Source organism: Oncorhynchus keta, chromosome 17 (assembly GCF_023373465.1).
Source record: "Oncorhynchus keta strain PuntledgeMale-10-30-2019 chromosome 17, Oket_V2, whole genome shotgun sequence".
Lineage (NCBI taxonomy): Eukaryota > Metazoa > Chordata > Actinopteri > Salmoniformes > Salmonidae > Oncorhynchus > Oncorhynchus keta.
The window spans coordinates 13,706,302-13,731,224 of record NC_068437.1 but is presented as its reverse complement, the minus strand read 5'-3'; the positions used below and the strand labels follow the sequence as shown (position 1 = coordinate 13,731,224).

At 41.6% G+C, this 24,923-nt stretch overlaps 1 protein-coding gene across 1 annotated transcript; it reads left to right on the top strand.

The window, feature by feature from the left end:
* Nucleotides 1-1,252: 1,252 nt before the first annotated feature.
* On the top strand, nucleotides 1,253-23,233 carry LOC118396218 (hyaluronidase-4-like). The gene is made up of 4 exons (XM_035790318.2): nucleotides 1,253-1,448; nucleotides 17,226-18,222; nucleotides 18,737-18,826; nucleotides 19,500-23,233. The coding sequence occupies exons 2-4, from the start codon at nucleotides 17,263-17,265 to the stop codon at nucleotides 19,965-19,967; spliced, it is 1,518 nt and encodes a 505-aa protein (XP_035646211.2). The 5' UTR covers nucleotides 1,253-1,448; nucleotides 17,226-17,262; the 3' UTR covers nucleotides 19,968-23,233.
* The last annotated feature ends 1,690 nt before the right edge of the window (nucleotides 23,234-24,923 follow it).

Here is a 24,923-nt window from a genome sequence, read left to right as displayed (position 1 = left end):
GAGTTTACTCGGAATAATGTGTTCAAAGTAGACATGCAGTAGTGCAACAGATGTCAGATCTTAATTTGAGGCAGTTTGCTAAAGCAGGGAAATAATTCTGCAGCATCAGGACATGTTAATTATGTGGATTATAATCAATGGACATTTCTTAGGGGTGATTCAAGTCTGAAATTTCAAAATAGAAATTACCATCTTCAGAAGGCTTAAATACACTACATGTTTTAAATTGCCTGTATTGTAGGAAGGTTATCCTGCAACAGAGTGATCAAATTAAGATCCTACATCTTTAATGGTATGGTTACATTTACACATGATTGTGTTCAAGTGCTTTTGAATTTGGAACAAGTCTTCAAATAATATTTTAGCTAGCTTGATAACATTGCTAATAAAGTTAGCTAGCTTGCTTAACATGTACGATATGGTCAGACTAGCTACATTATCCATATTGATAAGGTAATTGTCAAACAACATAGTTGTCGTCTTTTCGTGGACAAGGTAAAAGGTCAGTGGTGAGATGTCACAACTCGGAAACTCAGCAACATTTTCTCAGAGTTTCCCACTTCTAATTCCAACTTGGAGGGTCATTCAATAAAAATGTCCCACTGGGAACGAGGAGCTACTGATAACTCTGATAGCACGTGAACGCGGAAACACTCATTACTCCTACTCACGAAATGAAATGTATCCATCTAACTACAGCCATCATATCTGATACGGCCTCCTATTGGCTTTCTGAATTCCCAGGCCTACATCCTATTATCTGTCCTCACTGGATGTCAACATTATGTCATAGCCCCTCATTGGTTGCCTTAATTTACAAAGGATCACAACGTACAAAGGTTTTCCTTATCTATTAACATGTAATAGCAGAACACTTAAATTTGAATTCTACGGTACCTTTCACTGTAGAGGTTGTCCCACAGCAAAGGTTGGCTAATTCTGCGACATGAAAGCACACTGGTTCACATGAGGGCCAGGAGACCCTCAAACAAACACACACACACATCCACATACGCAGACACACACACAGACACACTCACACTCATCCATATGTTAACCCGGCTAATACTGATTGATGTGGATGATTGTAAGAAGTTCTAGAGCGGATAAGACTTACACATTCAGATCAGTCAATGGGATTTAAAGCTCTCCCTCGCTTCACCCTTCTCTCCTCCTCCGCTCCCTCCCTCCCAACTCTAATCGCTGTGTTGTGGTGTAAGATCAAGCTTGGTGGTGGTGGTTTCTACTCCGTCACAGGAAACTCTCGCTTTCCCTCTCCTGCACCCTCTCCCTCGCTCTCTTCCTTCACTGTATATAAGTATGGTGGGTGGATTGTGTGTCAGACAGAGTAAAGGAATGCCAGAGTGTGGGACAGATGGAGAGGGGCACAATCCCTGTGCCTCCCCCTGGATTGGCTGATAGTGATGGTCGCCATACGGAATCTACAGGTGAGAGATCTTTCTGATTTGTCATATTCTGACATAGCCCTAACACACCAAAAAAACAAAAAACAAACACGTAATCTAAAAGGAACAACAAATAGCTTAGCAACTTTTTCAATGTTTTTAAACTCTAAGCTTTTACTAAACAGCTTTCCAACTTTGGTCAAAAGTTGTTGTAGTGGCACAACAGCAGCTTGACGTTTAGATAACGCAGGTGTTTTTTAAAACCACTCTGCAGTGGCAGGAAGAGGTGGCCTTAAGGATGCCATTGTAGCATGGGAAAAGTTCTGTTTTCGGACCAGTCCAGGGGGTGTGTCTGACCTGGAAGGTTCACTCATACACTACAAGTCTGTCACTGTCTTAGACGGCTCTCGTTCCTACAACATCTTTTAATGTCTGGCGTCTTTGTTCATGTTCATACTTAATGCAAGAAAAGGGACATTTCAAAGTTCAAACGGGGAGGGTTGCAGATATTTTCATCTTCTCTTTACACATTAAAAACAAAACAGTAACAATGCAACCGTTGGGGTTGAAAATAAGAGTATTAACAATGGTCTCTGAGGAGAGTGTTAGGTAACTAAATACCTGAGGGGATTTTGGCTCGTGGATAAAGCGCTTCTCTGGGATAATAGTGACGAGGGATGAGTTATGCCCTCACACAAGCAAAGAGATGGGCCAGACACTCTGCAGGACTGACAGATTGTGTTGACAATGTTTTGGCTGCTTCCTGTAGGGAACAGTTCACCGAGGGGGTAAAGGTACTGGCACAACCTGAGGTGTTGCGTTAATCTCTGTGTCTGTCTGCCACTCTCTCATCATGTGCTCTGTCTTACAAATACATTTAGCTATCTCACTCTCTCTCTCTCTTTCTCCCTCTGTCACTCTCTGTCTCTGTCCTCTTTATCTTTCTCTCTATTTGTCTTTTTTCTTGCTATCAATTTCTGTCTGTCTCTTACAATTACATTTTCTGTTTCCTTTCTCTGTCCTTGGGAAAACAAAATTGCTGTGGTGAGCACATCAAATCACCAAAAGTAGTGTCTTCATGGTTTCTCTTAGGTCACCCAGCTATTTTAGCCATCCAGCAGGGAACGATCCACCTCAAACCAAAAAGAAGACAGCATATTAGCTCAGCGTTTCTCAATCCCCCCCCTATCAGTACCCCTGGTTATGCCGGGTGCTGCTCCAACCTATTTCAAAACTCGCAGTTTTAAATGAAGTGAAATGAGATAAACATCTCCAGTCACGTTATCTCCTACAAATCACTTTAAGTCTACATTTCAGTTTACAGTGAGAGTTCGTGATCCAATAGACGTTCCAACACTCGTGCTTCCGTATATAAACATTTCGTAAGATATACAGAGAGGATTAAACAACGACTGTGAATCGTAGATGATATAGCAAAGATATGAAATCAGCTTGTTCCAGTTTGCCGTCAGCTTTTTCTTTTGTATGCAGAAAATGAAGCTCTTTCAGTCTCACACAAAGACAAAGAGTTTGATAGAAAGCCAGCTTAGTGCATAACTGGACAAATTGTCTCTTAATTTGGGGGAAACGGGGTCAATATTATTTGGTTCTAAGATTAGGCTAGGTAGATGTGCTATGGGAACCATACAGTGCCTTGCCAAAGTATTCGGCCCCCTTGAACTTTGCAACCTTTTGCCACATTTCAGGCTACAAACATAAAGATATAAAACTGTATTTTTTTGTGAAGAATCAACAACAAGTGGGACACAATCATGAAGTGGAACAACATTTATTGGATATTTCAAACTTTTTTAACAAATCCAAAACTGAAAAATTGGGCGTGCAAAATTATTCATCCCCTTTACTTTCAGTGCAGCAAACTCTCTCCAGAAGTTCAGTGAGGATCTCTGAATGATCCAATGTTGACCTAAATGACTAATGATGATAAATACAATCCACCTGTGTGTAATCAAGTCTCCGTATAAATGCACCTGCACTGTGATAGTCTCAGAGGTCCGTTAAAAGCGCAGAGAGCATCATGAAGAACAAGGAACACACCAGGCAGGTCCGAGATACTGTTGTGAAGAAGTTTAAAGCTGGATTTGGATACAAAAAGATTTCCCAAGCTTTAAACATCCCAAGGAGCACTGTGCAAGCGATAATATTGAAATGGAAGGAGTATCAGACCACTGCAAATCTACCAAGACCTGGCCGTCCCTCTAAACTTTCAGCTCATACAAGGAGAAGACTGATCAGAGATGCAGCCAAGAGGCCCATGATCACTCTGGATGAACTGCAGAGATCTACAGCTGAGGTGGGAGACTCTGTCCATAGGACAACAATCAGTCGTATATTGCACAAATCTGGCCTTTATGGAAGAGTGGCAAGAAGAAAGCCATTTCTTAAAGATATCCATAAAAAGTGTTGTTTAAAGTTTGCCACAAGCCACCGGGAGACACACCAAACATGTGGAAGAAGGTGCTCTGGTCAGATGAAACCAAAATTGAACTTTTTGGCAACAATGCAAAACGTTATGTTTGGCGTAAAAGCAACACAGCTCATCACCCTGAACCCACCATCCCCACTGTCAAACATGGTGGTGGCAGCATCATGGTTTGGGCCTGCTTTTCTTCAGCAGGGACAGGGAAGATGGTTGAAATGGATGGGAAGATGGATGGAGCCAAATACAGGACCATTCTGGAAGAAAACCTGATGGAGTCTGCAAAAGACCTGAGACGGGACGGGGACGGAGATTTGTCTTCCAACAAGACAATGATCCAAAACATAAAGCAAAATCTACAATGGAATGGTTCAAAAATAAACATATCCAGGTGTTAGAATGGCCAAGTCAAAGTCCAGACCTGAATCCAATCGAGAATCTGTGGAAAGAACTGAAAACTGCTGTTCACAAATGCTCTCCATCCAACCTCACTGAGCTCGAGCTGTTTTGCAAGGAGGAATGGGAAAAAAATTCAGTCTGATGTGCAAAACTGATAGACATACAGCTGTAATCGCAGCAAAAGGTGGCGCTACAAAGTATTAACTTAAGGGGGCTGAATAATTTTGCACGCCCAATTTTTCAGTTTTTGATTTGTTAAAAAAGTTTGAAATATCCAATAAATGTCGTTCCACTTCATGATTGTGTCCCACTTGTTGTTGATTCTTCACAAAAAAATACAGTTTTATATTTTTATGTTTGAAGCCTGAAATGTGGCAAAAGGTCGCAAAGTTCAAGGGGGCTGAATACTTTCGCAAGGCACTGTATGTTTGATGTACTTGATGCCATTCCACCATTAGATTAAGAGTTGTACTGGGCAGACTGTCATGTCCTGACCATAGAAAGCCTTTATTTTCTATGGTGGAGTAGGTCAGGGCGTGACTGGGGGGTGTTCTAGTTTATTATATCTATGTGTGGTCTAGTTTTTGTATTTCTATGTTGGCCTGGTATGGTTCCCAATCAGAGGCAGCTGTCTATCATTGTCTCTGATTGGGGATCATATTTAGGTAGCCTTTTCCCACCTGTTGTTTGTGGGATATTGTTTTTGTATTGTTGCTTTTGAGCCCTACAAGGCTGTACGTTCATTCGTTTCGCTTTATTGTTTTTGTTGCTGGTTCACATTAAAATAAATTATGATGAACCCAAATCACGCTGCGCCTTAATCTACCCATTTTGACGAGCGTTACACAGACTTAGTTTTTATATACGGTAATGATAAAGCATAACAAACTCCCGGCTGCGATAAAAACTGTTTCTGCTAGTCATAGGTTCAAACACTCATGCAGGGCTTGGTTAATGATCTAAACCACCCTGCGCTAGTAAGTGACTTGCTAAATGTGTATGTTTGCCTATTTGCATATACAGTGGGGTCTGAAAGACATGCTAACCTCCCCTGTTATTGTAATTGTGAGAGGTTAGCATGGCATGGGGGTATGATCTTTGACCCTCTGTAACATTCTCACTCATACTTAATTATGATTCATTCCAGATTATCCATAAACATGGTACTGTAGCATCCACATTACTGTAGAAGTGTTTAGAAACATATTCTATTCGTGTAATAAAAGTGACTTCAAAATGACACAGTACGTTAATTACCATGAATCTCTATTGGGCACAAAATAATCTGAAACACAACCAAAACAAACTGTAAATGCACCCAACAAGTCACATGCTTTATGTAGTCATTACACACTAGGAATATGGGAGAATATGCCACACTTCTGACTACTTTATTTATAAGAATCAATCATTTGGACACATACCTTTTGAGAGAAAAACAAATATTACTTCTTAAACAAAATCTCTTTCTCTGAGCATTTGTATAAATCTAATATAATATAATCCCCCCCCCATTTGTTTGACAACACAATATACAGTTATCTATATACAGATATCTCAGTATTTCAATTATTTATTTTATACAGTCATTATTGCTCATCTTTATCAAGGGAGTCAATCATTTCAGACCCCTCTATATATGTAAATATTTTGACATTGTTGCCCATGTCACTTGTTTATGCCCTGCTGTCCTTGCCAACAAAGGGGACCACAATGGAAACAAGCATTTTGACTTTACTGTGTTTAGATCCTCGACAGTATTTCGTTTATGTATCTTTTGCTGAGTGTAACATGTTAATGTATTTTAAATTGTAAAAACATCTAATGTAATTGGCTAGAAGACGTATTAGTTTTAGAAGTTGTTTATGTTGGCCAGAAGGATTCTATGTAAACCACAGTCATCAACAAACTCTTATCTTAATTGCTACCAGATAGGGATGTGGGTTCTGGGAAGTGAAGTTAAATCATTCAATTTGAAAGTCCGCCAAACTTATATGCTCTTTCCGATACACAAAATCTGTGGTTGCTTCTTCTTGGAAAGTGTTAGTCAATTTTTAGGACCATTAACACAGATAATGAACAGTACATTTAAACAACTAATATTTATTATACCCATTCATTGTATAGTCTAAATCAAACTGTACTCTAAACAGTTTGTATCAACTGTACGTAATATACAGTAAAGTTAACCCATGGGGCTTGCTGAAAAGGAATTGACGGATTTCACAGGATGTGGTTTATCTCTCCCCCTCTTGGTTATACACTCGACACCAGAGCCTCAGCTTGTAGCCAGGCATTTTCCACTCAATAACATAAACACCAAGGGACTCCTCTGTTGTCCTTCATCCCCCTATTCCCCACCATGCGTCACACACGCACACACTCACTCGCACAGTTCAACCTTCTGATTCTGGAACTTATAATGTTGAGATGCATTGTTAGTTCAATACATGTGGTGTCTGTCTGAAGGAGTCTGTATGTCTGGAAGCATGTTCACAGGAGGCTGCTGAGGGGAGGATGCATCATAATGATGGCTGGAATGGAGCAAATGGAATGGCATCAAATGCATGGAAACCATATGTTTGATGTATTTGAGGTCATTCCACAAATTCCACTCCAGCCATTACCACAAACCCGTCCTCCCCAATTAAGGTGCCACCAACCTCCTGTGATGTACACCCCCCCTCCCCCCAAACACACACACCACCACCAATCCCTGAGCAGACTGAATCAGTAGTCTACATTGATCCCCATCCCCCTGCAAGATTTCAAACATCATTCAGAGAAAGTGGTTTCCCTCATCAGCTGAAACGGAAAGCCCTTAAGTGCCAGACATTATATACTGCTGAATTTCAACTTTAGCAAAGGCTGTCTTTGAAATTTGAAAGCAGCTCTTTCTCACCAAATATGTACGGCAAAATACTTGAGGAAAGTGAAACTGCATGGAAGTAATGGCAAAGAAAAACAAATAACAGTGTAAAACAGACACCATACTTTAATGTCGATGGGGGGATTTAAATGTCAATGTAAATTAGGTGTACCCATACAAGGATCCGACCATCACCCAATCAACCCCTAGTGTAGTGGTCTGGGTGTAGTTGGTGCAGAGGAGTCAGGCAAAGGACAGCAGAAATGAGTAACACAAGTAACTTTACTCAAATATTCCAATAACATGTCGTAATACCGAGCCCACAATAAGGGACCGAACATACATAAAACAATCACGCACAAAAACCATGGGGAAAACAGTGGGTTAAATAATGAACAAGTAATTGGGGAATTGAAACCAGGTGTGTAAAACAAATGGAAAATGAAAAGTGGATCGGCGAAGGCTAGAGATGTCGACCGCCGCCCGAACAAGGAAAGGGACCGATTTAGCCACGGGCTGATTTCTTCTTGAGCGGATGGTTGGGGGGCCGGAACATAATTACAAATAATTTGTAGACCGCAAATTTACCACAAGCAGCCCAAACAGATATAATATGACTAAAACATAACCATTTCAAACCTTGTGATCATACAAATGTAAGCGTGTCTCTCTCACGTGAGGAAGTCCATTTGAGTTATTCAGCAGACACTCTTATCCAGAGAACTTAATGGAGCAATTAGGGTTAAGTGCCTTGCTCAAGGATACAGACAGATTTTTCCCCTAGTAGACCCGGGGATTCAAACAAACCTTTCATCAGTTACTGGCTCTTAACCGCTAGGCTACCTGCCACCCAGATTTCACAAATTAAAATCACTTGGAGCTGATTTCCTTGTGTTTTTACAGTTTTTTTTATGTCCAACAAAATTCAACAGAGAACTTTGGGGGGGCCAAATAAAACCACCCGCGGGCCGAAGGCTACCAGTTGGGGTACCCTGCGCCAGCCCCTACAGAGAGGGGTGGAAGGAAGGACGTTTCTGTGTTTAAACACAAATCACCTGCATGTTTTACTGTAACTTGAAGTTGAAGTTTCATTATGCCTTGAGCTCAGTAACAGTGGAAGTTAGACACCCAAACCCAGCTAGCTTTAAAACTATATGAGGTAAAGGGAGAGATGACAGAAACACTGAACGTATGGTCTCAGAGTTTAACAGACATTTAGGGTGAGACTTCAGAAGAGGACTTTAAAAAAAAACAGTATCTTCAAATCACAGTGTTATCCTTATGATTATCAAATAAGGAAAGCTGAGATCTTAGTTGTCAGAAGTTGAAGAATTAACAACCACATATATATCTATCACAGGAATAATTGATAAGATGTACTGTACATTATCAAGACAATGTGAATCTGCCTTTATCCCTCTTCAAAGGATGTGGAGAAACAATTTAGGTACGGAATTTGATGAGGTATGGCTTAAGATCTGTAACAAGATACGATACCCATTTACTTGTTTGAATATTAAGGAATCTAACTACAAATTCATTTTCAAGTTTTACTTTTGTTAGTATATTTCCAGACACCTCACATTTACATTTACATTTAAGTCATTTAGCAGACGCTCTTATCCAGAGCGACTTACAAATTGGTGCATACACCTTATGACATCCAGTGGAACAGCCACTTGCATCTAAATCTTTTTTTTTTTTGGGGGAGAATGATTACTTACCCTTACTTACCCTATCCTAGGTATTCCTTGAAGAGGTGGGGTTTCAGGTGTCTCCGGAAGGTGGTGATTGACTCCGCTGTCCTGGCGTCGTGAGGGAGTTTGTTCCACCATTGGGGGCCAGAGCAGCGAACAGTTTTGACTGGGCTGAGCGGGAACTGTACTTCCTCAGTGGTAGGGAGGCGAGCAGGCCAGAGGTGGATGAACGCAGTGCCCTTGTTTGGGTGTAGGGCCTGATCAGAGCCTGGAGGTACTGAGGTGCTGTTCCCCTCACAGCTCCGTAGGCAAGCACCATGGTCTTGTAGCGGATGCGAGCTTCAACTGGAATCCAGTGGAGAGAGCGGAGGAGCGGGGTGACGTGAGAGAACTTGGGAAGGTTGAACACCAGACGGGCTGCGGCGTTCTGGATGAGTTGTAGGGGTTTAATGGCACAGGCAGGGAGCCCAGCCAACAGCGAGTTGCAGTAATCAAGACGGGAGATGACAAGTGCCTGGATTAGGACCTGCGCCTCTTCCTGTGTGAGGCAGGGTCGTACTCTGCGGATGTTGTAGAGCATGAACCTACAGGAACGGGACACCAAATTGCGGGACACCAAATTGCCCGAAATGTAAGACCAAAAAAGGAACTATTTTGCACGTACTTTGGCAGTGCAATATGCAAATGCTTTTCTGGTGTTTTATTCATACATATGAAGATCACTTTTTATATCAAATTGGTAGAATCTGCAAGCCTTTTCCTCCTTAATCAAATGCCAAATATTAAGCTTGACTCAGACATGACAAGGTTGCTTATAACTATTTCATACTTTGCAAAGAAATTTATTCTTATGTGTTGGAACAGCAAAAACACACCCACTTTGCAATCGTGGTTAAAACAAATTGCAGAATTCTTTAGCATTAGAAAAATATATAATGAATTTACAAAATCGTGGTCCCACATTCCTGAAAGTATGGTCTCCTCTACTGTCCTTTATTTGAAAAAGTTTTCAAAAGATGTTTAGGCACCCTGAAACACAGCAACTATCATTGCTTCGTAGGAAGAGAGGGAAAGGGAAAAAATATATGCTGCTATTTGTCTCCAAATGATAATGCTAACTGTACATTAACTGCTGATAATTGCACCTGCTGCTATTTGCTATTGGATTATGTTTTATTTATATATAATGCATGTGATAGTTTTTTATTAATTGTTATAAAAAAGATAAATGGGGACTAGGTTGTTCTTCGGATATTCGGGTGAATTGTTTTCCAACCCAAGACCAAAGTAAGAGGGTTGACAGGGGGGATTCAGCAGGTGACATTAGTACTAACTGTGGCTTGGGCGTTGACTTATCCATCTATAGGCGGGAGGTTAGAAATTGTACACCGTAACACATTGTTTTACATGACTTATGAAGCATGATATGAAGTTATCATGTAATGTTACAATTAATTCCATTAACTCTCTATTTTGCCTTTTTAACATACTGTATGTGTTACTGGTACTTTATTGTGGGCTTGAGGCTGACTCAAATAGGTAAATCAGCAGGTACAATGTTGGGAGCAGTTATTGTTAAACACCAGTAGAAAACTCAAAATAGTTATCTGATGACAATTTATTTATTTCACCTTTATTTAACCAGGTAGGCAAGTTGAGAACAAGTTCTCATTTACAATTGCGACCTGGCCAAGATAAAGCAAAGCTGTTCGACACATACAACAACACAGAGTTACACATGGAGTAAAACAAACATACAGTCAATAATACAGTATAAACAAGTCTATATACGATGTGAGCAAATGAGGTGAGATAAGGGAGGTAAAGGCAAAAAAAGGCCATGGTGGCAAATTAAATACAATATAGCAAGTAAAACACTGGAATGGTAGATTTGCAATGGAAGAATGTGCAAAGTAAAAATAAATAAATAAAAATACAGTAGGGAAAGAGGTAGTTGTTTGGGCTAAATTATAGGTGGGCTATGTACAGGTGCAGTAATCTGTGAGCTGCTCTGACAGTTGGTGCTTAAAGCTAGTGAGGGAGATAAGTGTTTCCAGTTTCAGAGATTTTTGTAGTTTGTTCCAGTCATTGTTCCAGTCATTGGCAGCAGAGAACTGGAAGGAGAGGCGGCCAAAGAAATAATTGGTTTTGGGGGTGACTAGATAGATATACCTGCTGGAGCGTGTGCTACAGGTGGGAGATGCTATGGTGACCAGCGAGCTGAGATAAGGGGGGACTTTACCTAGCAGGGTCTTGTGGATGACATGGAGCCAGTGGGTTTGGCGACGAGTATGAAGTGAGGGCCAGCCAACGAGAGCGTACACGTCACAATGGTGGGTAGTATATGGGGCTTTGGTGACAAAACGGATTGCACTGTGATAGACTGCATCCAATTTGTTGAGTAGGGTATTGGAGGCTATTTTGTAAATTACATCGCCAAAGTCGAGGATTGGTAGGATGGTCAGTTTTACAAGGGTATGTTTGGCAGCATGAGTGAAGGATGCTTTGTTGCGAAATAGGAAGCCAATTCTAGATTTAACTTTGGATTGGAGATGTTTGACATAGGTCTGGAAGGAGAGTTTACAGTCTAACCAGACGCCTAAGTATTTGTAGTTGTCCACATATTCTACGTCAGAGCCGTCCAGAGTAGTGATGTTGGACAGGCGGGCAGGTGCAGGTAGCGATCGGTTGAAGAGCATGCATTTAGTTTTACTTGTATTTAAGAGCAATTGGAGGCCACGGAAGGAGAGTTGTATGGCATTGAAGATTGCCTGGAGGGTTGTTAACACAGTGTCCAAAGAAGGGCCAGAAGTATACAGAATGGTGTCGTCTGCGTAGAGGTGGATCAGAGACTCACCAGCAGCAAGAGCGACCTAATTGATGTATACATAGAAGAGAGTCGGTCTAAGAATTGCACCCTGTGGCACCCCCATAGAGACTGCCAGATGTCCGGACAGCAGACCCTCCGATTTGACACACTGAACTCTATCAGAGAAGTAGTTGGTGAACCAGACAAGGCAATCATTTGAGAAACCAAGGCTGTCGAGTCTGCTGATGAGGATGTGGTGATTGACAGAGTCGAAAGCCTTGGCCAGATCAATGAATACGGCTGCACAGTAATGTTTCTTATCGATGGCGGTTAAGATATCATTTAGGACCTTAAGCGTGGCTGAGGTGCACCCATGACCAGCTCTGAAACCAGATTGCATAGGAGAGAAGGTATGGTGAGATTCAAAATGGTCGGTAATCTGTTTGTTGACTTGGCTTTCGAAGACCTTAGAAAGGCATGGTAGGATAGATATAGGTCTGTAGCAGTTTGGGTCAAGAGTGTCCCCCCCTTTGAAGAGGGGGATGACCGCAGCTGCTTTCCCATCTTTGGGAATCTCAGACGACACGAAAGAGGTTGAACAGGCTAGTAATAGGGGTGGCAACCATTTTGGCAGATAATTTTAGAAAGAAAGGGTCCAGATTGTCTAGCCCGGCTGATTTGTAGGGGTCCAGATTTTGCAGCTCTTTCAGAACATCAGCTGAACGGATTTGGGAGAAGGAGAAATGGGGAAGGCTTGGGCGAGTTGCTGTGGGGGGTGCAGTGGTGTTGACCGGGGTAGGAGTAGCCAGGTGGAAAGCATGGCCAGCCGTAGAAAAATGCTTATTGAAATTCTCAATTATGGTGGATTTATCAGTGGTGACCGTGTTCCCTATCCTCAGTGCAGTGGGCAGCTGGGACGAGGTTCTTATTCTCCATGGACTTTACAGTGTCCCAGAACTTTTTTGAGTTTGTGTTGCAGGAAGCAAATTTCTGCTTGAAAAAGCTAGCCTTAGCTTTTCTAACTGCCTGTGTATAATGGTTTCTAGCTTCTCTGAACAGCTGCATATCACGGGGGCTGTTCGATGCTAATGCAGAACGCCATAGGATGTGTTTGTGTTGGTTAAGGGCAGTCAGGTCTGGGGAGAACCAAGGGCTATATCTACATCTATATGCATTCTGTATTTCCAGTTTGCGTATTAAATATGTCTATTGCGAATAAATGAAATAAAAACAGAAACTCTCACTTAATCACTCATATTGCTTACTGACCTAACAAATCAAATCAAATTGTATTAATCACATGCGCTGAATACAACAGGTATAGATAGACCTTACAGTGAAATGCTTACTTACGAGCCCCTAACCAAAAATGCATTTTTCAAAAATACGGATAAGAATAAGAAATAAAAGTAACATGTAATTAAAGAGCAGGAGTAAAATAACAAGTGAGACTATATACAGGAGGGGTACCAGTACAGACTCAACGTGCGGGGGCACCGGGTTAGTTGAGGTAATATGTACATGTAGGTAGAGTTATTAAAGTGACTATGCATAGATGATAACAACAGAGAGTGGCAGTGGTGTAAAAGAGTATGGGTAGCCATTTAATTACATGTTCAGGAGTCTTATGGCTTGGGGGTAGAAGCCGTTTAGAAGCCTCTTGGACCAAGACTTGGCGCTCCGGTACCGCTTTCCGTACGGTAGCAGAGAGAACAGTCTATGACTAGGGTGGCTGGAGTCCTTGACATTTTTTAGGGCCTTCCTCTGACACAGCCTGGTATAGAGGTCTTGGATGGCAGGAAGCTTGGCCCCAGTGATGTACTGGGCCGTTCGCACTACCCTCTGTAGTGCCTTGGGGTCGAAGGCCAAGCAGTTGCCGTTCCAGGCAGTGTTGCAACCAGTCAGGATGCTCTCGACAGTGCAGCTGTATAACCTTTTGAGGATCTGAGGACTCATGCCAAATCTTTTCAGTCTCCTGAGGGGGAAAAGGTTTTGTCGTGCCCTCTTCACAACTTTCTTGGTGTGCTTGGACCATGTTAGTTTGTTGGTGATGTGGACACCAAGGAACATGAAGCTCTCAACCTACTCAACTGCGGCCCCATTGATGAGAATTGGGGCATGGTCAGTCCTCTTTTTCTTGTAGTCCACAATCATCTCCTTTGTCTTGATCATGTTGAGGTAGAGGTTGTTGTCCTGTCACCACACAGCCAGGTCTCTGACCTCCTCCCTATAGGCTGTCTTGTCGTTGTTGGTGATCAGGCCTACCACTGTTATGTCATCTGCAAACTTAATGATGGTGTTGGAGTCGTGCCTTGCCATGCAGTCATGAGTGAACGGGGGTACAGGACGGGACTGAGCACGCACCCCTGAGGGGCCCCTGTGATGAGGATCACCATAGCAGATGTGTTGTTACCTACACTTACCACCTTGGGGCAGCCCGTCAGGAAGTCCAGGATCCAGTTGCAGAGTAGTCCCAGGGTCCTTAGCTTATTGATGCTCTTTGATGGCACTATGGTGTTGAACGCTGAACTGTAGTCAATGAATAGCATTCTCACATAGGTGTTCCTTTTGTCCAGGTGGGAAAGGGCAGTGTGGAATGCAGTAGAGATTGCATCAGCTGTGGATCTGTTGGGGCATGCAAATTGGAGCGAGTCTAGGGTTTTTGGGATAATGTAGTTGATGACCAGCCTTTCAAAGCACTTCATGGCGACAGAAGTGAGTGCTACGGGTCGTTAGTCATTTAGGGAGGTTGCCGTAGTGTTCTTGGGCACAGGCACTATGGTGTTCTGCTTAAAACATGTTGGTATTACAGACTCGGACAGGGAGAGGTTGAAAATGTCAGTTAAGACACTTGGCAGTTTGTCAGCGCATGCTCGCAGTCCACGTCCTGGTAATCCATCAGGCCCTGTGGCATTATGAATGTTGACCTATTTAAAGGTGTGACTCACATCGGCTGGTAGGCTCGTGTCACTGGGAAGCTCTCGGCTGTGCTTCTCTTTGTAGTTTGGTTTGCAAGCCCTGCCACATCCGACGAGCGTCAGAGCCGGTGTTGTACGATTCGATCTTTGTCCTGAATTGACGCTTTGCCTGTTTGATGGTTCGTCAGATTTCTTATAAGCTTCCGGGTTAGAGTCCCGCTCCTTGAAAGAGGCAGCTCTAGCCTTTAGCTTAATGCAGATGTTGGCTGTAATCCATGGCTTCTGGTTGGGATATGTATGTACGTACGGTCACTGTGGGAACGATATCTTCGATATACTTATTGATGAAGCCAATGACAGATGTGGTATACTCCTCAATGCCGTCGGAGGAATCCCGGTAACATATTCCAATCTGTGCTAGAACTGTCCTGTAGTTTAGCATCTGCTTCATCTGTCCACCAAGTCACTGGTGCTTCCATTTTAAAATTTTACCTGTAAGTAGGAATCAGGAGGATAGAATTATGGTCAGATTTGCCAAATGAAGGGCGAGGGAGAGCTTTGTATGCGTCACTGTGTGTGGAGTAAAGGTGGTGCAGAGTTTTTTTTCCCTCTGCTTGCACATTTAACATGCTGATAGAAATTTGGTCAAACCTGATATAAGTTTCCCTGCGTAAGAGTTCTCTTGTTTGCTTATGGGGGAATACAGTTCATTCAATGCTGTCTTAGTGCCAGCCTCAGTCTGTGGTGGTATGTAAGCAGATATGAAATATGCAGATGAAAACTCTCTAGGTAGATAGTGCGTCATACCAGACGACGCTGTTCTATCCTGTCTGTACAGCGTATAACCAGCCAGCTGTATGTTGATAATGACCCCGTGAAGCATAAGATATTACAATTTTGAATGTCCCGTTGGTAGTTTAATCTCCCCTCAGGGAACTACACCCCCCCATTCAGCTGAAAAGGTGGCACAGGGAATTCAAAAGTATTCTTTAGAAATATTTAACTTTCACACATTAACAAGTCCAATACCTCAAATGAAAGATAAACATCTTGTTCATCTACCCATCGTGTCTGATTTTTAAAATATTTTACAGCGAAAACACAACATATATTTGTTAGACCACCACCAAATCAAAGGGAAAACGCAGCCATTTTTTCCAGCCAAAGATAAGAGTCACAAAAGCATGATTAGAGATAAAATGAATCACTAATTGTTTGAAAATCTTCATCAGATGACACTCATATGACATGTTACACAATAAATGTATGTTTTGTTTCGATAATATGCGTATTTATATCCACAAATCTCGGTTTACATTGACGTCATGTTCAGAACTGCCTCCAAAATATCCGGAGGAATTATAGAAAGCTACGCCAGATAACAGAAATACTCATCATAAACTTTGACTAAAGATACATGTTCTACATATAATTAAAGATACACTGGTTCTTAATGCAACCGCTGTGTCAGATTTTTAAAAAATGATACGGAAAAAGCCTAACATTGCAATAATCTGAGACAGCGCTCTGACGTAAAAGTATTTCTATGCCATGTTGGAGGTCAACAGAAATACGAAATTACAACATAAATATTCCCTTACCTTTGATGATCTTTCATCAGAATGTAGTGCAAGGAGTCCTAGTTCCACAATAAATCATTGTTTTGTTCCATAATGTCCAAAACTAGTGTCCAAGTAGCTGCATTTGCTATCACTTTCAGCTCATGTGCCCAAAAACTGACTGCTGGTCCAGGATAACTCGCACGAAAACTTCCAAAAGATATGTTCCAGGTCAAATAAACTGGTCAAACTAAGTAGAGAATCAATCTTCATGATGTTATTATCATATATATCCAATAACGTTCCAACCGGATCATACGTTTTCAGCTGGAGCCAAATGGAACGGCGGTAGCACCCACAGAGAGATGCGCCACAGGAAAATGGCATTCTGTCGGGACACTGACTATTTCCCCTCCCATTCGGTCAAAGTTCACAGCAAATGCTCCATACCACTTTCTACTGAATGAGGACATCTCGTGGAAGGCGTAGGAAGTGCTACCAGATCGATATCTTGTTGGAAAAGGAGGGGGCGATGATGTCAAAGTTGCCCCACATTCAGAATGCCCCACATTCACTTCTTGTTTGGAAGATTGCCTCCCCTATGAGTTCTGTTATACTCACAGACAGAATTCAAACAGTTTTAGAAACTTCAGAGTGTTTTCTATCCAATAGTAATAATAATATGCATATATTAGCAATCTAGGACAGAGTAGGATGCAAATCACTATGGGCACGCAATTCATCCAAAGTGAAAATACTGCCCCCTATCCTCAACAAGTTTTAAGCACAGGTGCAAACTCTTCGCCTCTGTGGAAACATCCTGCACTGTCGTAAAGGCTATATTGTAGTCATTGTTGTACAATATCTAATATTCTTTAAGCCGATTAACATTATTGTGAAACACTACATGATCAAACGACTCCTAATCTATGATCTGTGATGTCCCCTCTCTTACTTTCTCACTCACTGCCTCTCTCTCTCTTTATCTCTTCCCACCCTCCCTCTCTGTCACTCTTCGTCAGCCCTCTATATCATTCACTCCCTCTCTCCCTCCCTTTCTCTCTCTTTTCTTATTCTGTCTTAATCATCCACTATCTTACTCTCTCCCTTCTTCCTTTTCTCTCCAAGATGATTGACGACCCCTTCAGTTGAACCAAGCCCCAGGATGATCATGTTGCCCGTCAGCGGTGGCCACTATCACCACGTCGTGCCTGTGGCTTGTGCCCTCACCTGCTTCTGGCTCCTGCTACTTTTTCATGCCGTCTTTGGCCAGAAGCCCGCCAAGCTGCCCCTGGTGGGTCGCAAGCCCTTCATTGCTGCCTGGAATGCACCGCTGGACCTGTGCACTGTCAAGTACAATGTCCACACCAACCTGGAGCAACTCTTCCACATCAGTGGCAGCCCGCGGGCCATCCGCACTGGCCAGAATGTCACCATTTTCTATGCCAATCGGCTGGGCCTCTACCCTTTTTACACGGACCAGGGCGTCCCCATCAATGGAGGCCTCCCCCAGAACTGCAGCCTGGAGGCCCACCTCCTCAAGACGTACAAGGACATCGTCCATTTTATCCCCACGGAGGACTTTGCTGGACTGGCAGTCATCGACTGGGAGTATTGGCGGCCTCAGTGGAACCGCAACTGGCACAAGAAGGACATCTACCGATGCAAGTCCCGGGAGATGATCGCACAGGCCTATGTCAACGTGACTCCATCACAAATCGAGGTGCTGGCACGAAAACGCTTTGAGAGGAGTGGCCAGGCATTCATGCAGAGGACAGTCCAGCTAGGGACGCGCCTTCGCCCCAATGGACTCTGGGGCTTCTACCTCTACCCAGACTGCCACAACTACAACCTGCATGAGCACAACTACACAGGCTCCTGCCCCCTGCTAGAGAGCCTGCGTAACGACGAGCTGCTCTGGTTGTGGAATAGCAGCACAGCATTGTTCCCCTCAGTGGCTATCAGGAAGAGTCAAAAAGATAGTGTCAGCAACCTCCATTTCTCCCAGTTCAGGGTGCTGGAGTCTCTGAGGATAGCTGGGCTTACCTCGCACGACTTTGAGCTGCCCACATTTGTGTACACACGCCTAGGGTACAGGGATGAGGCTATGGCCTTCCTCACCACGGTAAGACTGCTACACTTAGTAACCCAAAGGTCTAAAATCAAGTGACCATTTGGTTATCAATCTGGTCCTGGAGAGCTACAGGATGTGTCGTTTTTTTTTATTATCCAGACCATCATTAACACATCTGATTCAACAAATTAACTAATCATCAAGGCCACCAGGTGTGTTTTAGTTGGGCTAGAACAAAACATTGCACTTCATGATACATGATCCAAATAGGGTTGTAATTCACTGATTAAAATTCCACACTATAAAACCTGTGTAATCCTTTATATACAGGATCAGTTATGACATCATTTATTTCTTAATGATTTCTTAAAATGATCTTGCCATTCTCTGTCTCTCTCAGCAGTCAACACTACTTAGTGAACTGTCTAGTCAGTTGAGTGCAGGCAACCTGCCTCTCTTGAGGAGACATTACCACCATCTTGTGGCTGTACAAAGAAGTTCAACATCTGGTGTAATATAGAATGTGGTGGAATATCCTGTGTGCGTGTCTTTGTGTGTATTGCAGACCGACTTGATCCACACCATTGGTGAGAGTGCTGCTTTGGGGGCTGCAGGTTTTGTGATCTGGGGAGACCTCAACCTCACTTCATCCAAAGTGAGTCTCATTATATATCTTTACTGTATATTATCTATTATATAATAAGACACCAGCTGGAATGTGGTTTTAACCAATCAGAATCCAGGATTAGACCCACCCTTTGTATAATGTATAATTAGTGTTACAGTTTGACTATCAAAGTGTTACACAAGCTAGAATAGGGTAGAGCTAAAGAGACTGGCGATAAAGCAATTAACAGCTCTGACAAAGGAAAAACCCTAACCCTTAATTAAAGCTATGAAAATAAAGTGCTCCCTTTAGCATATGCTGCACATCAATTTAATTTTGTTTTGACTTATTTTCACTGTCAACACTTCCAAGGCATGTGTACATTCAAAATGAGGCTTTGAGAAGAAAGGTCATGCATTCCTAAGTGTATTACAAACATTCTTCTTTTGAAATTTGAGTTGCTGTAGAAAGTATTTGAAAAATCTGGACAAAACTACATAGTAATGCTATGTATATAAAGAGGGAGAAAAAAAGTTAGTTGACAACCCATAGAGAATAGTTATGACAGTAGAGTAGTGCTCGCTAAAGTATATGTCAATGGATTATCATGAATTGCACAATGCCCTCAGTCGTTTGACTTTCTCTTAGTTAAAAAAAATACTTACTCTTTCTTTCTTTCTTGCTCAATTCCCCCCTCTCTTTCTCTCTCACCCATCTTCAGCACAACTGCACAAAGGTAAAGTCCTTCATCAAACACCGTCTGGGTCAATACATCACCAATGTGACACGGGCCGCAGAGGTCTGCAGTGACTTCCTGTGCCAGAGCAATGGCCGCTGTGTCCGCAGGGACCTCCACGCCCCGTACTACCTCCACCTGAGCGGAGACAGCTACCACATTCAGCCCTCGGGGGACGGGGACTTTGCGGTCACGGGCAAGCACTCGCTGCGTGAGCTCCAACTACTGGCCAAGAGATTCCACTGTCACTGCTATGAGGGACACGCCGGGGAGAAGTGTGATAGCCTGAACAAGGTGGTGGCAGAAGAGGAGGAAGAGGAGGGGGGAGAGTTGGAGGAGGGGGGAGAGGCGGAGGATGGGGAGAAGGAGCAGAGGGAAAGTGCCACTCCACAAACTGGGAACAGCTTTAGCTTGGTGGTGTTGCTCCTTCTATTGAATGTCTCCTTTGTGTGACTGTGGTATGATAATATCACTAAGTGTCTTGTGTTGTTTGGGGTAGGGGAGACAGAGCTTGAAGTCACTTCCATGGGAACTGCTATTACGTAATGCTGTGCTGTCGTCCTACAGTGTCCTGTATTATAGTGGGTAACGCTTTACTTGAAGGGTACCTGCATAATGACTACATGACACATCCATAACTCATACACACTTCATTTGTAAAGTCTGATTATACAGTGCCTTGCGAAAGTATTCGGCCCCCTTGAACTTTGCGACCTTTTGCCACATTTCAGGCTTCAAACATAAAGATATAAAACTGTATTTTTTTGTGAAGAATCAACAACAAGTGGGACACAATCATGAAGTGGAACAACATTTATTGGATATTTCAAACTTTTTTAACAAATCCAAAACTGAAAAATTGGGCGTGCAAAATTATTCAGCCCCTTTACTTTCAGTGCAGCAAACTCTCTCCAGAAGTTCAGTGAGGATCTCTGAAGGATCCAATGTTGACCTAAATGACTAATGATGATAAATATAATCCACCTGTGTGTAATCAAGTCTCCGTATAAATGCACCTGCACTGTGATAGTCTCAGAGGTCCGTTAAAAGCGCAGAGAGCATCATGAAGAACAAGGAACACACCAGGCAGGTCCGAGATACTGTTGTGAAGATGGAGGTTGACAGTTGTTTCTTTCCCACACCTTTTTGCAAACATTGGTGTTCAAGCAAAGTCATATTCAGACGGAACATCTCATCGATTCACCGTTCAAAAATAATCCCAAACCTTACTTATTACTCTGACATTGAAGCTTGAAGTGCAGATAGAAAGTGGGTCACCAGCAATTGAAGAGACAATGTATTTAATCTCATCACCCTTTGCCTTTCCTCCTTAGTACTTTGTCAATACTAATTAGGACACTTAGAAGCTATTTTTTTTTCAACATCAAATTCAGTGTCTTCTACCCAGGTTACTCTTGAAATGTGTGTTAAACTGTGTAAAATGATTTATGTACAATTTTCATACTAAACTGGAATGTAAAACCATTATGTCACATATGGACAATATTTTATTTGAATGGAAAGAATAGAAATGTTTAAAATCTTGCAAGTTTTGTTCATGTTGTTGTTTACCCAATGCACGATGGCACTGTACAATGTACTCCAAATGTTCTTTCCAAGGGCTAGTCTTATAACTGATGTCGCAGCAATATAAAGCAAGTTTCTTTGTGGATGCTTTACTTTTTGTTGATGTTTAATGTGTATGGATAAGCGGTTCATATACAGTTGAAGTCGGTTAGGATCACCACTTTATTTTAAGAATGTGAAATGTCAGAATAATAGTAGAGAATGTGTTATTTCAGCTTTTATTTCTTTCATCACCTTCCCAGTGGGTCAGACGTTTACATACTCTCAATTAGCATTTGGTAGCATTGCATTTAAATTGCTTCCTCCTGACAGAACTGGTGTAACTGAGTCAGATTTGTAGGCCTCCGTGCTCGCACACATTTTTTCAGTTCTGCCCATACATGTTCTATAGGTTTGAGGTCAGGGTTTTTTGATGGCCACTCCAATACCATGACTTTGTTGTCCTTAAGTCATTTTGCCACAACTTTGGAAGTATGCTTGGCGTAATTGTCCATTTGAAAGACACATTTGCAACCAAGCTTTAACTTCCTGACTGATGTCTTGAGATGTTGCTTCAATATAGCCACAATTTCCCTCCCTAATGATGCCATCTATTTTGTGAAGTGCACCAGTCCCTCCTGCAGCAAAGCATCCCCACAACATGATGCTGCCACCCCTGTGCTTCACAGTTGGGATGCTGTTCTTCGGCTTGCAAGCCTCCCCCTTTTTTCCTCCAAACATAACGATGGTCAATATGGCCAAACGGTTCTATTTTTGTTTCATCAGACCAGAGGACATTTCTCCAAAAAGTATGATCTTTGTCCCAATGTGCAGTTGCAAACTGTAGTCTGGCTGTTTTTATGGCAGTTTTGGAGCAGTGGCTTCATCCTTGCTGAGCAGCCTTTCAGGTTATGTCAATATAGGACTCGTTTTACTGTGGATATAGATACTTTTGTGCCTGTTCCCTCCATCTTCACAAGGTCCTTTGCTGTTGTTCTGGGTTTGATTTGCACTTTTTGTACCAAAGTACTTTCATCACTAGGAGACAGAACAGGTTATGTCAAAATAGGACTAATTTTACTGTGGATATAGATAATTTTATACCTGTTTCCTCCAGCATCTTCATAAGGTCCATTTGCTGTTGTTCTGGGATTGATTTGCACTTTTCGCACCAAAGTATGTTCATCTCTAGGAGACAGAACACGTCTCCTTCTTGAGCGGTATGACGGCTGTGTGGTCCCATGGTGTTTATACTTGCGTACTATTGTTTGTACAGATGAACGTGGTACCTTCAGGCATTTGGAAATTGCTCCCAAGGATGAACCAGACTTGGGGAGGTCTACAATTTATTTCTGAGGTCTTGGCTGATTTCTTTTGATTTTCCCATGATGTCAAGACACTGAGTTCCAAGGTAGGCCTTGAAATACATCCACATGTACACCTTCAATTGACTCAAATGGTCAATTAGACTATCAGAAGCTTCTAAAGTCATGATGTTTTCTGGACTTTTCTAAGCTGTTTAAAGGCAGTCAACTTAGTGTATGTAAACTTCTGACCCACTGGAATTGGGATACAGTGAGTTATACGTGAAATAATCTGTCTCTGAACCATTGTTGGAAAAATTACTTGTGTCATGCACAAAGTAGATGTCCTAACCAACTTGCCAAAACTATAGTTTGTTAACAAGAAATCTGTGGAGTGGTTGAAACACTTAGGTTGGAATCATTAAAACTAAAAAAATCTGTCATTCTGCTCCTGAACAAGGCATTTAACCCACTGTTCCCCAGTAGGCCGTCATTGTAAATAAGAATCTGTTCTTAACTGACTTGCCTTGTTAATTCAGGGTTAACTAAAAAAAAATATATATATATATATATAATTACTAAGTGTATTAAGTGAAGTGATTGATGGTGGCTCAAGGTAATTTACTCATCTCAGCCAAGTTGCAATTTTTTTTTTTTTTTTTTTTTTTTTTTTAAGATTCCAAGATAGTAAAACAAAGACACAAGCACTATGCAACATGTGAAGTGTTGATTGAATGTAAATGTACTGCAAAAAAAATGCATACAAATGGTACACTTCATTTTATTAAGGGGCACATATTAGAAACTAATTTGTAGTTTGTAAGTGTGTAAATTCCTAATAAGGTTGTTATTATATCTTGTTAGACATTTATAAGGCCTTTATTAAATGTTTTCTTTATCGAACATTATTAGTCAAGTGTAGCTGGCCAATCCTTACCCCTAGAGTCTATGGATTTACCGGTATGCCAATCGAAGTACCATAAATCCACATTAAAATCTGTTACTTGAAGCGAGAGAGATATCTGTTGCATGAGCTGCGGCTCAATCCATCGCATCCGCCTATGGCCGCCTTCGGCAACTGTGGTGGAAGGTTGCCGAGACACAGCAGTGTTTGTCATCCCGAAAATCTATCTTCTCATGAAAATGGCTGTAGACTCTGAATGGCTTATGACCACTCTATGGAAAGATGAGACTCTCATGAACACGATGAATGACCCCCACAGGACTCGTCTGAAGTCTGTATCGTTGATGTGCCATCTTCTGTTTGTAGCGCCTGAAGCATTTGGGCTACAAACTAATGTGGGAAGTGGAGATTCCAAACATGGTGTTCTCCGTTTTGCTCTACGACCCCCACAAGTGTCATGGGACTCGTCTGAAAGTAACCGGTAACGGTTTTTAAAAAATGAATGGAAGTATTGAGGTAGTTTTGTACCTACCCCAAAAATGGTGTTAAATATGTGTAAAAGAATTATATATATATATATATATATATATATATATATATATATATATATATATATATATATATATATATACACAGTACCAGTCAAAAGTTTGGACACCTACTCATTCAAGGGTTTTTCTTTATTTCTTTACCATTTCTACATTGTAGAATAATAGTGAAGACATCAATACTATGAAATAACACATATGGAATCAAGTAGTAAGCAAAAAAAGTGTTAAACATATCAAAATATATTTTATATTTGAGATTCTTCAAAGTAGCCACCTTTTGCCTTGACGACAGCTTGCACACTCTTGGCATTCTCTCAACCAGCTTCACGAGGTAGTCACCTGGAATGCATTTTAATTAACAGGTGTGCCCTGTTAAAGCTTTATTATATCTCCTAGATATAGGACAAACACTTATTCCTTATAAAATAATGTTGACTGCCTTCTTTGCCATTTATGCATGTGTTACTCAATGTGTTTTTTTATGGGATTCGGTAGTAAAGGTCAAATTCAATATTTTATCAAACATTTTTGTAGATATTTTTGGGGGATACCTAAAAGGGTCCTACAATGTTAAATCACATAGCTAAATTATTCATGGTATGACCATCTTAAAACAATTATATATGTCAACATATTAGAGAATGTAAGGTAGCACTTTAGCACAGGGAACATATGTTAAGATACTATGCTTTTATTAGGTCTACATTGAGACAGCATACTATGAGTCTGTTTACTGTGTAACTTGTTCTTTATTAAATACTCATATGTCTTTTATGACTGACAATGAGGTTAAGGATTGGCAATTAACACATGACTTATAATGTTGGAATAAGAAAAAACGCATTAAGGCCTTATTAGCTACGTGTATACACGCTTATAAACCACACATTTGTAGCTAAAATGTGCATCTTAAAATATAGTGTTACCAAAAAATGTAAATCATTTTGAATACATTAATTTGTCTCTTAATTTTCCTCCTAATCGAAGCAACTTAATTAAATCACAGTAAATGGATGCTTATATCAAGAACCATGGCTGACTATTTTCTAATGTATCAATGACGATTCTCAAAGATTCCTGGTCC

What these genes read in the sequence shown, in the direction of transcription:
- LOC118396218 (XM_035790318.2), top strand. Translation starts at nt 17,263, where the DNA reads ATGATCATGTTGCCCGTCAGCGGTGGCCACTATCACCACGTCGTGCCT. An exon ending in CTATGGCCTTCCTCACCACG is followed by an intron (nt 18,223 to 18,736) that starts GTAAGACTGCTA and finishes TGTGTATTGCAG; the next exon opens with ACCGACTTGATCCACACCAT. An exon ending in TCAACCTCACTTCATCCAAA is followed by an intron (nt 18,827 to 19,499) that starts GTGAGTCTCATT and finishes ACCCATCTTCAG; the next exon opens with CACAACTGCACAAAGGTAAA.